General features: G+C 62.5%; 1 protein-coding gene across 1 annotated transcript; it reads left to right on the top strand.

Annotated features, from left to right (window-relative positions):
• Positions 1–6: 6 nt before the first annotated feature.
• On the top strand, positions 7–3,293 carry Arc (activity regulated cytoskeleton associated protein). Its single transcript, XM_015486694.2, has 3 exons — positions 7–1,930; positions 2,150–2,289; positions 2,480–3,293. Exon 1 carries the CDS (start codon positions 155–157, stop codon positions 1,343–1,345), a length of 1,191 nt encoding a protein of 396 aa, XP_015342180.1. The 5' UTR covers positions 7–154; the 3' UTR covers positions 1,346–1,930; positions 2,150–2,289; positions 2,480–3,293.
• The last annotated feature ends 11,898 nt before the right edge of the window (positions 3,294–15,191 follow it).

Below are 15,191 nucleotides of genomic sequence, written 5' to 3'. Positions count from 1 at the left end.
AGCACCGCGGCTCCCGCACCCGGGCTCCCGCCGCTCCGCAAGCCGCCCCGCGCCCCGCCGCCGCCGCCGCCGCCGCCGCCGGCTCCCTGCGCTCTCACAGCGCCTGTCCCAGAGTAGTTCGTAGCCTGTCCGGAGCGCGGCCACCTGCGAGCAGATGGAGCTGGACCACATGACGAGCGGCGGCCTCCACGCCTACCCTGGGCCGCGGGGCGGGCCGGCGGCCAAGCCCAACGTGATCCTGCAGATCGGTAAGTGCCGCGCCGAGATGCTGGAGCACGTGCGGAGGACCCATCGGCACCTGCTGACCGAGGTGTCCAAGCAGGTAGAGCGCGAGCTGAAGGGGCTGCACAGGTCGGTGGGCAAGCTGGAGAACAACTTGGACGGCTACGTGCCCACGAGCGACTCGCAGCGCTGGAAGAAGTCCATCAAGGCCTGCCTGTGCCGCTGCCAGGAGACCATCGCCAACCTGGAGCGCTGGGTCAAGCGCGAGATGCATGTGTGGCGCGAGGTCTTCTACAGACTGGAGAAGTGGGCCGACCGCCTGGAGTCCATGGGCGGCAAGTACCCGGTGGGCAACGATCCAACCCGCCACACGGTCTCCGTGGGCGTGGGGGGTCCTGAGAGCTACTGCCACGAGACTGATGGCTACGACTACACGGTCAGCCCCTATGCTATCACTCCGCCACCTGCTGCTGGTGAGCTGCCGGGTCAAGAACCAGCTGAAGCCCAGCAGTACCAGCCCTGGGGGCCTGGAGAGGACGGGCAGCCAAGCCCCGGTGTGGACACTCAGATCTTCGAGGACCCACGGGAGTTCCTGAGCCACCTGGAAGAATACCTGCGGCAGGTGGGTGGCTCTGAGGAGTACTGGCTGTCCCAGATTCAGAACCACATGAATGGGCCAGCCAAGAAGTGGTGGGAGTTCAAGCAGGGCTCTGTGAAGAACTGGGTGGAATTCAAGAAGGAGTTCCTGCAGTACAGCGAGGGCACCCTGTCCCGAGAGGCCATCCAGCGGGAGCTGGACCTGCCACAGAAGCAGGGTGAGCCACTGGATCAGTTCCTGTGGCGCAAGCGGGATCTGTACCAGACCCTGTACGTGGACGCTGAGGAGGAGGAGATCATCCAGTATGTGGTGGGCACCCTGCAGCCCAAGCTTAAGCGCTTTCTGCGCCACCCACTGCCCAAGACCCTGGAGCAGCTCATCCAGAGGGGCATGGAGGTGCAGGACGGCCTGGAGCAGGGGGTTGAGCCAGCCGGCCCCCAGGTGCCCACTGAGGACGAAGCAGAGGCCCTCACTCCCGCCCTCACCAGCGAGTCTGTGGCCAGCGACCGGACCCAGCCTGAATAGAGGGCAGCCCAGGGCCCCCAGCCTGCCCACCACAGCCATGCTGTGGCTTTTGCTAACCAGGACTTGATCTGGCACTGATACCCACTGGGGCATTCCTCATCCAACAGGCACCCTCAGCCTCCAGGCCCTAATCACAGACATGCCACCCAGATGTGTGCAAAGCCCTGAGCAGCAAGGAGCCCCTCCCCTGCAGGGCTCCTGCGTCACCCCACCTCTGTCTTCCTGGCCTCCTGCCTGGGCCTGGGGGCAGCCCTAGCCTCTGCACTCAGGCCACTGCAGAACATCTCCAGCTTTCCTCCTTCTGCTACAGTGCTTCTGGGCACACAGGAAACCAAGTGTCCAGAAGGCAGAGACCGCTCAACAGGGCACCCGGGCAGAAGGCAAGGCAGAACCAGTGCTGAACCTCAACTTCTGGCACACCACCCACTCCTGGCAGACACTGCAGAGCCAGCTGGCACTCCCATCGCCCCCCGGGGGCAGACGGCCAGCCTTGGGCAGCACAACTCCCTTCTCAGGGAGCACCTAAGTTGCACATGCAGCAGCAGCAGCAGCAGACCTGACATCCTGGCGCCTCCTGGCCCCTAGGTGAGTCCCCACCTCTGTGGCATCTTAGAGCTGGGAGGGTCCAGGGCCCAGTTCATTCTCCCAATGAGCCCATTGAGGCTCCGAGGCAGCAAAGATGGGGTCGGGATGGCATCGTGGGGGTGCAGAGAGACCCCCAGGATCAGGAGTGGGCTGGGGTGGGAGGCAGTGCTGAGGAGCTGGCTCAGCCCGCTCACCGGGACCCTGTGCTTCTCATCTCAGATAGTGATTCATGCCAGACGCGCAGGGTCTGAGCTCTGCTCAGTGACTCAGCTGTGGCGGGCACACAGTCCCAGTGGGGCCAAGTCCTCAAATCCGGCTGAGGCAGCAGCCAGCACTCGGAGCCAGGAGAATCACAACAGGTAACAGAGCCCCATTCTTCCTGCCTCAGACTGCCCCTCTGCCATCCTGCCCAGGCATGCGCTCACCCATCCCCTGTGAAAGCTGAGAGTCTGTGCCTGGACCCTGGGGGCTCCAGCCCAAGAACCTGCCCCCGGTCCTGCCTGTGAGCCCACTGCTCTGTTGCTGATGGCTGTGCTTTCTCTCCTTCAGGTCTCTGACTGCCTTGGAGTCTTTGCTGCTGAGCCTGGCACTGTCTTCCCCTCTCTCAAGGCTGCCAGCCCCAGGGCAGCTGAGAGGGGGCAGCTGCAGAGAGGAGGCGTTCTGGCACTGGGCAGCACCCCAGCTCGGCCTGAGAGCTGGTGGTGAGGATGGACCGGCGTGAGGGCCAGGGCCTGCCGCTATGCCCGCCCCGCTGGCTGCCAGCTCCCTGCCCCTAGAGCCACTGCAGCCAAAGCCAGGGTCCGCTACCCTGGCCCTTCCAGCAGGGAGTCCCTGCGTGCTGTGTGGCTATGGCCTCCTGCCAGATCCTTTTAGGAGCCCCGAGGCCAGGGCCCCAGCCCCTCCAGCAGCCCCCAGGCCAGCCCCAGGAGATCCTGAGGCCTTTGCTCCTGGGCTGTCCCAGGCTCTCTGTTCTGCCCTGGCCCTGCTTTTGCTCAGGCTAGACCCTGGGCCACTCATGTCTGCAGCTGGAGCAGCCCGGACTGAAGTTTTGGAGGTTCCTCTTTCTGCCTTGCCCATTGGGGTTCTGGATTCTGGGGACCAACTCTGCACATGATCTGATGAATCCTCCACCCTGTGCCCCTGCCCGTCCCCACAGATTTTATTTTTGCACATAAGCCATAACTCATACTCATTGGCCAGCACAGGCTGCAGGGAGGTCCTGGGGCCTGGGGAGACCTCAGAGGGTGTGCCTGCCCCCTACACAAACTACGCCTTGAAAGTCCTGCCAGGCCTGAATCCCTGCCACCTTACCTCGAAGACAGACTGTTTTTATAAGATTTTGTTAATAAAACACTGAAACTTGTGGAGTGTTCCTGCTGCCTCTCTGGGGGTGTGGGCTGGCTAGAGGGGAGCTTCGAGGGAGGCCCTGTGGCCTGAGGGGTAACTGTGGATCCTGCATGGTGCAGGGAGGGTCTGGGGGCAGGGGAACACTGCTACATTTCCCCCCTGCAAGAGAAACCCCAGGATCCTGTCCTCAGCCTATAGAAACCTGAGGGCTCCACCCCAGAGACCATCCCCTGCAGCCCCAGGCCCGAGGCAGTGGGGCAGGAGCCCTGTTCACGCTGAGCAGAGGACAGTCCCCAAGTCCTGCGGGAGTACAGGCTGTGCCAAGGCTGGATCCACAGCCTGCTCAGGCCCTGGAGCCGGAGGGGTGTGGCCAAAGAAGGGTCCAGCCAGGAGGGGCTCTCGGTCCTGGCTGTGGGATCATGACTTGCTGTCTCTGGGCTTCGTTTTCCTCCCCTACAAGGGTGAGCTCTCCCTGCGAGGGGGAAGCCAGCCTCCTGGCCTTTGTGAGGAGGGAGGGGTGGCCTGTGGGGGCTGTGCTGCTCACACCTACCGAACACTTTCAGGGCCCCGCTGGATGAGGGCTTGACTGACTGACCACCAGGTCATCTGTAGGTACTGCTCTATGTAGGTGCTGACCCATCTGATGGTGTTTCTCTGCTCACAGGGGTGCGGAGGGGGGCAGCCAGGGCAGGGCAGCAGCCTGCCCTGTCCAGTCTGGGTAGAGCTGGCCCTGCTGGGTGCCTGGCCATAGCACAGCCCTCACTGCACCTGCTGAGGGCAGGATGAAGCCTGCGGGGACACAGAGGAGGCCTGGGGGCCAGGGCACAGATGGAGTGTGTGTCCTGGCCACCTGCCACCAGGAAATGTCACCCTCCAGGCAGGGCTAGCAGGCAGCCCTGAGTGCAGCTCTCCATGGTAAAAGGGCTGCCTCTGTCCTGTTCGCCTTCGTTTCTTTTAAAGAATGAAACTGCTGACAAGAATGGGGAGAGAGAGTGACAGGGACAGCAGGAGGGCCCCCATGGTGGGACAACACTTTGTCCCCACAGGTACTGCTCACATGAAAGGTGGCAGCCCAGGACGCGGCGTTCCCTGTTGTCAGTCACCCCGTCACCGACGAGGGCTGGAGGTGCAGCTCGGTGCCTCTGCTCCCAGAGCAGGCAGAGGGCCTGGCCGCAGGGCGTGGGGCGGGGTGGCCCAACTGCCCACGGACCTCCCAAGTCCTGTGGCTCAAGTCCCCAGGCTGGAAGTCTCCCCAAGTGGCCTCCACCCTGGTCACCCTGCTCATGAGCACCACTGGCCACTCAGCCTCATCTCACTGTGGGGCAGGGAGACTGGGACACAGAGAGGGCCACCCTCAGGTTCTGGAACAGAGGCGGGACTGGGGGCAGGCATCTGGGGGCTTGAGGGCCCACCTGCAGACCTAGTTTGGTGGGAGGCCTCTGGCCAGGTGGGCACAGGCATAAAACCCTAGGGCGGCCCCATGCTGTCCAGTGCTTTCCTCTAAAATCAAGTCTGCCTCAGTGAGCGGGCAGCAGGATGAAAGGGCGGGCGTCAGGCTGCGCGGGGCCAAGGGTCTCACCAGCTGTGCCCAAAGGTTCAACCAAGGAGCCTCCTTGCTTGCTGGAGTGAGGCTGCGCACTGGCCCTACCTCTGGGGTCTGTGAGAGGGGGCAGAGGCGCCAGGCCAAGGAAGGGGCAGTGCCACGAGGCCCCGTGGACCCGCAGACAGCTCCTGAAGCAGGCCGAGTGGTGGGGTGGGGCGGGGGTGACGGGCACTGTTCAGAATGGGAAAGGAGGTGCAAGAGAATGCTGTGGGGATCCCAGGTGGGGAGCCCAGGCCAGGAGGGGCAGGAAGCCATGGCCCAGTGGGCCCAGTCCTGGCTCCCCACCTCGACCTGCTGCAGATATGCCCTCTCCATGGAGCAAGGGCCTGTGGGCACAGAGACCACCACCCAGGATCTGGCCCTTCAGAGTGTGGGACTGAGTGTTGGGCTGCCCCCTCAGTGAGGGTGATTCTCTGAGGGGTACAGACTGGGTCTGCAGGTGGGGAACCTGGAGGTGAGCTGGGGGAGGAGGAGAGAAAGAGGAAGGTGGACGAGGGAGGGGGGCCCAGAGAGCAGCATGGGAGGCCATTTGGAAACTGCATGCTAAACCCTCCCTGGGTTTGGCAAGACCAGTGCACCCCAGGGCAGTGAGGGTGACACGGGAGAGGCAGGGCTGCAGAGGCACTGATGTCCTGTCTGAGTGACAGGTGACGAGTGCCTGCCATCAGTATGCCCTTCCAAGCAGAGCCCCTTCCCAAAGATCAGAGAGGGCTGGGCAGGCCCTGCCCCTCCACCAGGGGTCCAGTGATGCTCGGAGGCCACGCCTGGCCCTGAAGGTGCATAGCTCCCCTCTGCTCCTCCTCCCCAGATCACACCAGCGCTTGGCTGGGTCCCACAGGCCGGCAGAGCCACGTCCAGTCAGGATTTGAGGCTCCACTATTATGATCAGCCACTGCCCAACACGGAGGGAGGGGCTTCATCACCAGACTCCTGGGCCGGCCCCACACTTGCTTCCTTGGTGCATGATGGGCCCTGACAGTGCCCTTTGGAGGTGGCACCTGGTGCTCTGTTTTGGGGATAGAGGAGGTCAGTCCTTCTCTGCAAGGACAGATATCTGATGAACAAATCACAAGGTCTGTGTACCCAGGTCTGATCTGTTGACCTGACTCTCCTCACTGGGGCCCAAGGTCAAAGGCCCAGCACTACCCAGACAGATACAAGCCCAGCCTCCCCTGACCAAGGATGGGGCAGCAAGGCCACAGAAGCAGGTGGAGGTGTCCAAAGAGGCCACCGTTCCCTGGCTGGCCTGTGAGAGCAGCCCTAGCAGCTGCTGGCCCCTAGGTGTTCTTGGCCTGTCAGTGACCCGCTCTGCTGCCATCGCTGCAGGTTTGGGGGACTCGGTGCCTTGGGAGGTAGTGTAGCCCATGGCTCACCAACGTGGGCTCAAAGGGCCTACCTGGCCCAAGGGGAGCAACTCCAGGGCGCCCTGACACCAGAGCCGCCCAGGATGGCCGAGGAGCCGGACGCCCGCCTGCCCCTCCCCCCCAGCCCACGCTGGAGACCTGGGCTCTGCTTCAGGGAGCCACCGCCTGTGCCCCTGTCCTGGGCTCTGTTTCCTGGGAAGACCACCTAGGACCAGCAGGAGGAGGCAGGCAAGTCTTGGTTGGGCACAGGTATGCGCAGCACCCTGGGCCTTAGCCAGGCAGTCAGAACACCCGAGGCACAGCAGCAAAGGTGGTCTTGCTTGGAGACTGTCCCCCAAAGACAGCAGTCACCTGAGGAGGGAGTGACACCTGACCAAAGTTATCCAGTTGGGGGAGAGTTGAGACCCTGCCAGGAGGGCCCAGTGTCTCTTCAGCTTGGAGGAGGCTGGCGGCCACCACTGCTCCAAACTCTGCGTGTCCCCTGGGGACCTTTGAGCCCTTTTTGTGGGGAATGGCCACAGTCTGATGAGCTCCTCTCTCCCCAGGGCCCTGCCCTCGTGCTTCCTCAAGGAGACCAGTTCCCACCCAGGTGCCACTGCTATGCAGCGGGTACCCCGGACCCCGCTGTTTGGACTGACCCCCCGAGGAAGTCCTTGATGCCCCCACCAGCAGGATCCCGGAAGTGGCCTCACAATGAGGCATGTCCCCCTCTCTGGCCGGGACTCCAGGCTCTGCTGCGGGTTCTTCCCTGCAGGAGGCTGGGCCGTGGAGGAGGCTATTCTTAGCCTCGGCCATCCCTGTAATTATCTTGCCTCTGCTTTGCCCAGTACCTGGTAAGATCTTGCTGGAAAATGTCAGTTCATCTCTCCACACTCAGGGCCACTGAGGAACAAGCCTCCCCATCCCCACTGGAATGGGAGTGGGGGGCTGTGACGGGGGCCAGGAACCTCCTCCATTCAATGCCCCCATCTCTGTCCACTCCAGAAGACATTGGCCCAACTTAACAACTCAGGAGGACTTCCCAGGAGGCTCTGACACCCCCTAGCAAAGGGGCTGAGGATAGGATGGTGCCCCAATAGCCCTTAAAACAGGGCCTGCACTCAGAGAGCCGAAACTCAGATTCTGGATGAAGTAAGAGGCTGGTGATCCATTCGGACCTCCACATCTCTGGGGCCCTCTCTGTGTGCAGAGAGCAGAGGGGGTGTGGGCTGAGCTTCCTGGGCTGGTAGTAGGTCCCTGGGGGAAGTGGGACCAGATGAGGCAGGTTTCTCAGCCAGAGAGGGAAGGTGGCCTGCTAGTCCCCAGCAGTGTTGACTGGCAGAGTAGGGACCTGGATCCACCAGGGATTCCAATCCAGCCCTGGACCACAAGGACCTCCCTGGCATCTGGACCTGCAAGACTGTGGGTGCCCGACTCCCTGGCTCCCAAGCCTCAAGGCCCACCAGGTTGCCCCTCCCCACTGGGCAGTGGGATCATCTGCTTCAGGCACATCCCCATGGACTGGTCTTCCCCTGCAGTCCTCCAGCCAGCCTCTGCCCCTGAGGCCTTCTGCCCAGGCCAACCCCTGCTGTGCCAGCCCTGTTGCAGACCCCTGGGTACTGCCCCTAGCGAGGTCCCCTGTCCTGCACTCCTACCTGTGGTGGGCAGGACAGCCCCCAGCCTCCGCACGCCCCTCCTGTTGGGCTGCTGGCCTGGCATGACCTTGAGGTCAGGAGCCGAGCCAGCCCCCTGGCTGGACCCAGTGTACTCACCAGGCCCAGGAGAAGGGCATGGGAGACCGTGAGAGCTGGACTGAGGACGGAGCCCGGTCAGAGCATTCCCCCAGACGCCACGGCTTCCCGTCACACACGGGGAGCTGCCTGGGCCGAGTGTGGGCCACTCTGGAGGCTGAGGAGGTTGGGGGTTCAGGTTCAGGCTCTCCACCGAGCCTCCGCAGGGAGCTAGCCAGCCCTTCCATTGAGCCCAGCGGGGCAGGGCAGGGCTGAAGTACAGACCCCAAGAAGATGGACGTGTGTTCTACAGGCCACAAGGTTCTGTCTCCTTTCTTAGGGAGCCCGGGCCGCCCTCGAGGCCTTTTCTGAGCCTGGCCGCGGTGCCCCTGCTGAGTGTGGCCACTCTGCGCTTCACGCTCCTCATCTGTGAAGGGGGTGATGACCACATTGGCTCGTGGACAGCTTGTCAGCAGGCTGGTGTGTGCCCTCCCGTCTCCCCGCCGCCAGGGGGTTGAGGTCTGCCTCCCCTGGCCTGGCCCAGGCACTCCTGGGGGGAGTGGCTGCCCTGCCCGGGCTGCGCAGCCCTGCGCCTGGTGGCCTCAGCCCAAGCCCGGGGCTGTCCGCACGGCTGTCTCCCCTCTGGCTGTTCAGTTTGAAGCCGTTGATCTTTACGAGAGATTTCTCTGCATTTCCACCTTCCCCTCTCTCCACCATCCAGGCGTTGCTATGGGAACCAGGCTGGGGTACCCACGGCATCCCTGATGGATGTTTTTAGGTCCCTGCAGGGCCACAGGTATGTGTGGTGTGCGTCGCAGGCACACACGTGCGTGGGCTGGAGGGTCGGCAGCCTGAGAAGGGTTCCTGGGATTTCATCACAGGGCCAAGGGCAGGGTGATTAGAAACAGCCTCTGCCACATGTCCAGCCCCCCACCCAGGGCACAGCCCACACTCCCTTTCCTCACGGCCACTCCTATGTCACCCCTGTGGGTGGCATCACTGTCTGGGGACACCCCAGCACAGCAGCCTTGACTCCCTCCCTGCTGCCTGTCTTGACCTTGCTTGACCCCAGCATCCGGCTGGGTCCTGCCTCCTGCCCACCAGGTCCACTCACTTCACCCTGCTGAGTCTCGGCCTCCCCAGCAGTATGACCTGACTCAGGGCCGTGACAATGGCCTGGGTCCTGCAGCTCGTCCCTGTGAGCCACCTCTTGGCCCCACCCCCTGCCTCAGTCTCCCCATCGCTGCAGTGGCCGCACTTGGGCTGTTTTCAGGTCACCAGAGCCCACCTGTCCCCAGTTGCACACCCGCTGGCAGCTGGGGGAAGTGGGTAGCGGCTCTGTGCCAGGCACCTCCCAAGGCCCCAACTCTGAACGCTGCTGCCTTAGGGACCAAGCCTTCAGCCCATGAGCCCTGGGGGGACAGTCAGACCCAGAGCATGACACAGTCAATGTCACCAGCATCTCTTTGTTTTCTGCTGGGGCTTGTGGGACATGCTCAGTCTCGTTGGGCTCTTTGCATTTCTGTTGTGTGGTCCTGCTGAGGCCACCCCTCTGTCCTTGCCCTCAGAAGGCTGGTGGGGACAGCATGTGGGGCTGCTCTGGCCCCAGTGAGCCCAGAGATCAGGGGCTGAGGCTGCTGATCTGGACTCCCTGGGCGGCCCTGGCACCCCACCCACAGCTCCCTCACCCCTGGGCCAGGCAGGTGCGCTGGAGAAGGCTCTGCTCAGGCTCCTGGGCCCTGTGGGCCAGTGGGGGTGGCCTCTGAGGCCTGGGGTCGTGAGGTGGCCAGACAGATGAGAAAGTAGGGTGGGTGCCATCTCTGAGGTCCTGAGCATCGTCTCCAGAGATGGTGCCCGTCTGCGGCGCAGGCCCCCCCTGAAGCTTGCCTCGGCTCCTGCCCCAACGCCACTGACCTTGGTCTCCCCTCTACTAGATGGGCAGCTTAGGGCCAGACCCGCCTCTGTCCTTCACAGCCATCAGGGCCTGAGCCAGACTTTGTGGACAGTCAGGGACAAGACCAGGCCAAAGGACAGCAGGGCCTGCAGCCGGAGTCCATCTCTGGCCTCAATAGTGGAAAAGAGATGTCGGAAGAATGTCTGCGTAAAGTAAAATCACACTTCATTCCAACATCAAGGGCCATGCTGAGGCCTCGGACTGCTAGTGGACAGGAAGCCCATCAGAGATGACAGTGAACTTGGGATCTAAAAACCCACAAAAAATGGTCTGCAGGCTCTTACAGCTCCACAGCCACAGCCCAGCCAGGGTCCAGAGAGGGGCAGCGCCGGTTCTGCCCTGTCCACTCCACAAAATGCAAGAGGGACCATGCCTCATCCATCCTGCAGCTGGCATCCCTGCTGCCATGGCCACTCAGGCAGCACTGGGAGGAAGAGCCGGTTCATGCTGACCAGAACCACCCGGGGGAGGAGGCTTTATTTTGGCTCACGGCTTCAGATTTAGTCCACGGCCGGCTATGGGCCCCAGGCGAGGCGGAACAAAGAGTGGGGTGCAGGAGCGCTGGCCAGAACGCGGGGGGGTGACAGAGCAGAGCACCCCTCCAGGGCACACTCTATGACCCTCGACTCCAGCCACTTCCCACCTGCTTACAGCCACCACCCAGTCAGTCCCTTCAAACCAGGATGGACAGATTAGACCCAGCTCCCACAGTCCCCTCACTCCACCTCTGAACGTCCCAACCAACTCAGGAGCTGCCTCAAGCATGAGAGCAAGAGGCCCCAAAGGCTGTCTGAGGAGGCAAAGGAAGGCTCTGAGGAGGAGGAGGTGGGAGGAATGACCTGTCCACCCTGCTTGAAGTCACTGAGCAGCCAAGAGGCTGGTCTTCATGGAGGGACTGACAAGTGACAGAAATGACAGAACTCACCATCCACACAGTGGCCCCTTCTGGTCCTCTCTGCTGAGTGATGGGGACCCCTGTGAACCTACTGGGCAGCCCAGTGCCCTGCCCTTGGCTGCATGCCCTGGGGACAGGGTGGATGGTGCAGCCCTGGGACCCCCCGGTGGACAGCTGTGGCTTTTCCCCGAGATTGCCTGAGACCCACCTTTGGCCCTCTGCTTGGTGAACCTGGGCAGCTGTCGCCGTCTCCGAGCCGCGGTCCTTTGGAAAGCCTCCTCTGTGCAGACAGTGCCCTCCTGCCACCCGTGCTCCAGCCCGGCCTCCCCAGGTGGGCAGCGGCAGTGAGCAAGCCCTTTCTGTGGTGGCCCGTTCATACACCCAGCGCACCCAGCATCGCAAAGGCCCAAGGAGTGAGACAGACGCTTTTATTGCCAAGGTCTTCACATCCTGTGCCAGAGAGACTGAGGGAGGACCTCCCTGGGTGCTGGGAAGGGAATAAAGCCGGGAAGCCTCGGAGAGGGAGGGCTTCCTGTTCTCTGCTCCAGGCCTGGTGGGCACCCTTGGGGCCCCGGAGCCACCTCTGCTGCAGAGGGCTGGAACATGGGAATTCCTGAGGGCGGGGAGCCCAGGGAGGCCGGGGAGGCCAGGGAGGGAGGAGTCCCAGGCTCAGCTGTGTCCAGGCAGCTGTCCCTCTCTCTCCACCGCCTCCCTCCCTGGAGTGCCCGCACCAGCTTCTGCCGCTCAGGGTTGGAAGGCCCAGCAGTCGTGCATCCGGGAGCCGGGAGCCGCTGGCTCTGAGGCCTGTTGGCCCTGTGAGGCACGGCCTTCCCTCGGCTGTGCCCAAGTCCTGCTCGGAAACTCATGGTAGGCAGAGGCAGGCCCCCACGGCAGCTGGGCCGTGGCCTTCCTCCAGTGCTCTGCACGCCCATGGCAAATGCTTACTTGTCAAATGCACAGAGGCAGCAAGAGAGTAGAGACTGTCCTTTGTCCTGCAAAGTGGCCTGCAGGCCTCTAGCTGTCCCCCAGGCCCCCCAGGCCCCGCCTCCCCACTGCCCATGCTGGAAGCCCCTCCCCTTGGGGCACAGCTGTTCTGTCCCCCTTCTGTTACCTGCTCGGGCGTGGTTCCCCAACCCCAGGGCAGCAGCCCTGCGGCTAGCCCATCCCAGGTGAGGCTGGCGCCTGCCCTCTCGGCCCTGCATTTCCTCACAGGGAAAGGCTCAGCGACCTCCTCCTGGCCCCACGAGCAGGGTCTCTGCTGGAGGAGCTGAGAACCAGCACTCGGCACACGGCTCCAGGCTGAGCCCTGCCCCTGGCGGCCTGTGTCCCTGCCGGCTGTTTGCTTTCAGGGGCTGTCACCACAGAAGTTGAAACTGAGGGCTCTGATGGCCACCACCCAGCTGTCACCTGAGGGGGGACTCTGGACGCACTCTCCCTGGTCCCGGTGCCATGTTGGGGACCCTGGACTCACAGCCTCATCATAGTGACAACACCACGGCCTGTGAGAGAGCCAGCCCTGGTGCCCGAGTCGCCTACCTGCCCCAGCACAGCTGCAGAGGGTGTGGACATCACACGCCCCTCACCAGGTGAGAGGGCCAGACCCCCGACCTGGGGGAAGGCGCTGCAGACACTGACGAACCAGCCCAATTCCCTCTTAACATTGGGAGCCATCTAATCACAAAGTCATGAGAAGTTCGTGTCTGTTTCACTATAAGTCACTGCGATTTCTAAACTTGCTTGGAATGCCTGCCCGTGCCTGGAACTCACCCACGCCTGGCTTTCCCCGACAGATAACCCTCTCTGAAACCTCAGGGGTGCGTCATAAATCCTGGGCTGGGATCTGAACCTACACCCTACCTTGAAACGTTGAACCATATAGACCTTAACCTGCTCCCTGCCTGGGTACTGTGCTCGCCCAAATCCTGTCATCTGTAAGTTCTCAAGACACCCCCCTTTGCAGCTTTGTGTGCTCTAAAAGCTTGTTGTTGGGGAGCTGGGGGTGCTCTCTGGCCTGGGTTTCGGGTGGGACTTCGCTGGCCAGCTGTTGTGTACACAGACACAAGCTGGCTTTGATTTAAAGGTGGAGTCGGGGGTCTTGTATTTGTGTCGGGTTCAACAGCGCAGCCCTCCTTCTCCAGGCAGCGCCCACTGAGAGAAACCCGCGGCGCTCAGGTGTTTGACTACTTGCCAAGGGTGCTGATTCGGTGAGAAGGTCACTCAGCACTTAGTGGGAGACTGGGGTTTAGGGCTGAGCTCTAAAGCGCTGTGGGTGTGGCCCCCTTGGGCTCAGGAAGAGGGTACTGCACAGACTGGCTGCCGGGAGCCTGGCCAGGGTGCCTCGGGACTCCTCACCCCACCCCAAGCCTCCCCAGAGGCTCTGCCTCCCAGCCTCCCTCCCAGCCCGGTCGGCCTGCTCAGCTCTGGGTCTTGGGGGCAGTGAGGGTACGGGCAGGAGATGGCAGTCGTGGTGGGCATCTGAAGAGGTAGAGGGCCGGCAGGGGGCCCCTGTGGGGCCTTCCTCCTGCTGCTTTCCTGCCACACGTGACTGCTGGCCCAGGGCCACCTGGACGCCTGCTGGGAAGCTGACCTCCGCCTCCCCTCAGCAGGCCTTTTCCCCTGGAAGGGCCCAGGGGACCTCCTCCCCCTCAGAGGCCTGCCTTTTGCCGTAAGATGCCCTGATTTTAAAGGGCGCTGCCCTCTGTGCCGTGTAGCCCACATGGGCCTCCCATGAGGGGCACACCCACCGTCACCCTCAGCCCCACGAGTGCTGGGTCCTCGCCTCAATGGGCCTCCGCGAGCTTGTCCCTCTGCTGTGGGACTTTTCTCTCCCCACCGCTTGGCAGTCTCCTCTCTGTGCTTCAAACCCCACTTCCAATGCCCCTTCCTCCATGAGGCCTGCCCAGGTCACCCAGAGGCTCATGCCACAGAAAACACAGTGTCAGAGAGGAGTGTGGGGGACCGGGGGGGGGGCTGTGTTCAGAGACCCAGTGGCGGGCAGCAGGGACCTCTGCTGCCGATCGGCTTCTGCTCCTGCAGAGAGCCAGCCGGGCGCTGGCTGAGCGGCTCCACCACGGACGGAGCAGCAGTTCTCAGGCTGTGCCTGAACCTGGGCTGCCCTGGTTATAAAGCAGCAGACGGCCCTGAGCCCTCCATTCTGAGTTTCAGGGCTGAGGGGCAATGCTCCACACCTTCTTTGTACCAGTCAACACCACCATCTGCCAGGCACAACCACCGTGAGGCACAGACGGATAAATCAGTCGGGCTGCGAGGAGCGACCCGGGAACTTGTCTGCTCACTAGAAGCACAGGCGCACGCGCCTCGCAAACTCAGGGGGAAAACCAGGCCCGAGAGCTCCCCATGCAGCACCCCCCTCACTCGAGGTCCATCAGAAGAAGGGCACCCTGGCCCCATCCCCTGGTCACTCGTCACCAGCCTTGCCCAGGAAAATCACAAAGAACCTCCAAATCCCTGCCCTTGGGCTTTAGCAGAGTGCGGTTTCTCCTGCCGGTGATGAGCATGTCCAGGCTGACACCCCAAGGTGACCATCCAGGGTGACGCTCTGACACTGCCNGCACAGACGGATAAATCAGTCGGGCTGCGAGGAGCGACCCGGGAACTTGTCTGCTCACTAGAAGCACAGGCGCACGCGCCTCGCAAACTCAGGGGGAAAACCAGGCCCGAGGGCTCCCCATGCAGCACCCCCCTCACTCGAGGTCCATCAGAAGAAGGGCACCCTGTGACTGGACACCATGGCACCCTGGCCCCAACTCCTGGTCACTCGTCACCAGCCTTGCCCAGAAAAATCACAAAGAACCTCCAAATCCCTGCCCTTGGGCTTTAGCAGAGTGCGGTTTCTCCTGCCGGTGATGAGCATGTCCAGGCTGACACCCCAAGGTGACCATCCAGGGTGACGCTCTGACACTGCCGACCCCCAGGACCCTGGCTGGGAGGCACTGACCCACTCTTCTGTCTCATGGGGACTGCCACCTCAACTTTCCTCACCGTCCCTTCCGCCATCATCTGCCTGCGGCCTAGTGCCCTTGAACTTGCTCAATCTGTGGCTGGTCAGTTGGTCAGATCTATAGCTCATTAACTGTCTTTTACTTCATTTTTGCAAAACAAAAAGTAAAATAAGAATACTGTTCCAGGAACAAGAGGTCTCTGGTCTTGGGTGAGGGATCCTAGGAGGGCTGCTGGCCTTGGGCTGTCTTAGTCAGGGCCCTGATTGTCCCTCTGTTCTGACTTGCCACCTCAGCTGTGACATGCATCCTCTGAATCTTTGGGGCTGTGTCCAGATATAATGGACACTCCCCATCTCTGTCCTGGAGCTGAGTTCCTGCCACAGTTCACCAGTAGCTCCCCCAGCCTGAAGACCTGTAAGACCTGAAG

This window comes from Marmota marmota, unplaced genomic scaffold (assembly GCF_001458135.2).
Source record: "Marmota marmota marmota unplaced genomic scaffold, marMar, whole genome shotgun sequence".
Lineage (NCBI taxonomy): Eukaryota > Metazoa > Chordata > Mammalia > Rodentia > Sciuridae > Marmota > Marmota marmota.
The sequence above is the reverse complement of the archived record's forward strand: the minus strand, read 5'-3'. Positions and strand labels throughout refer to the sequence as shown.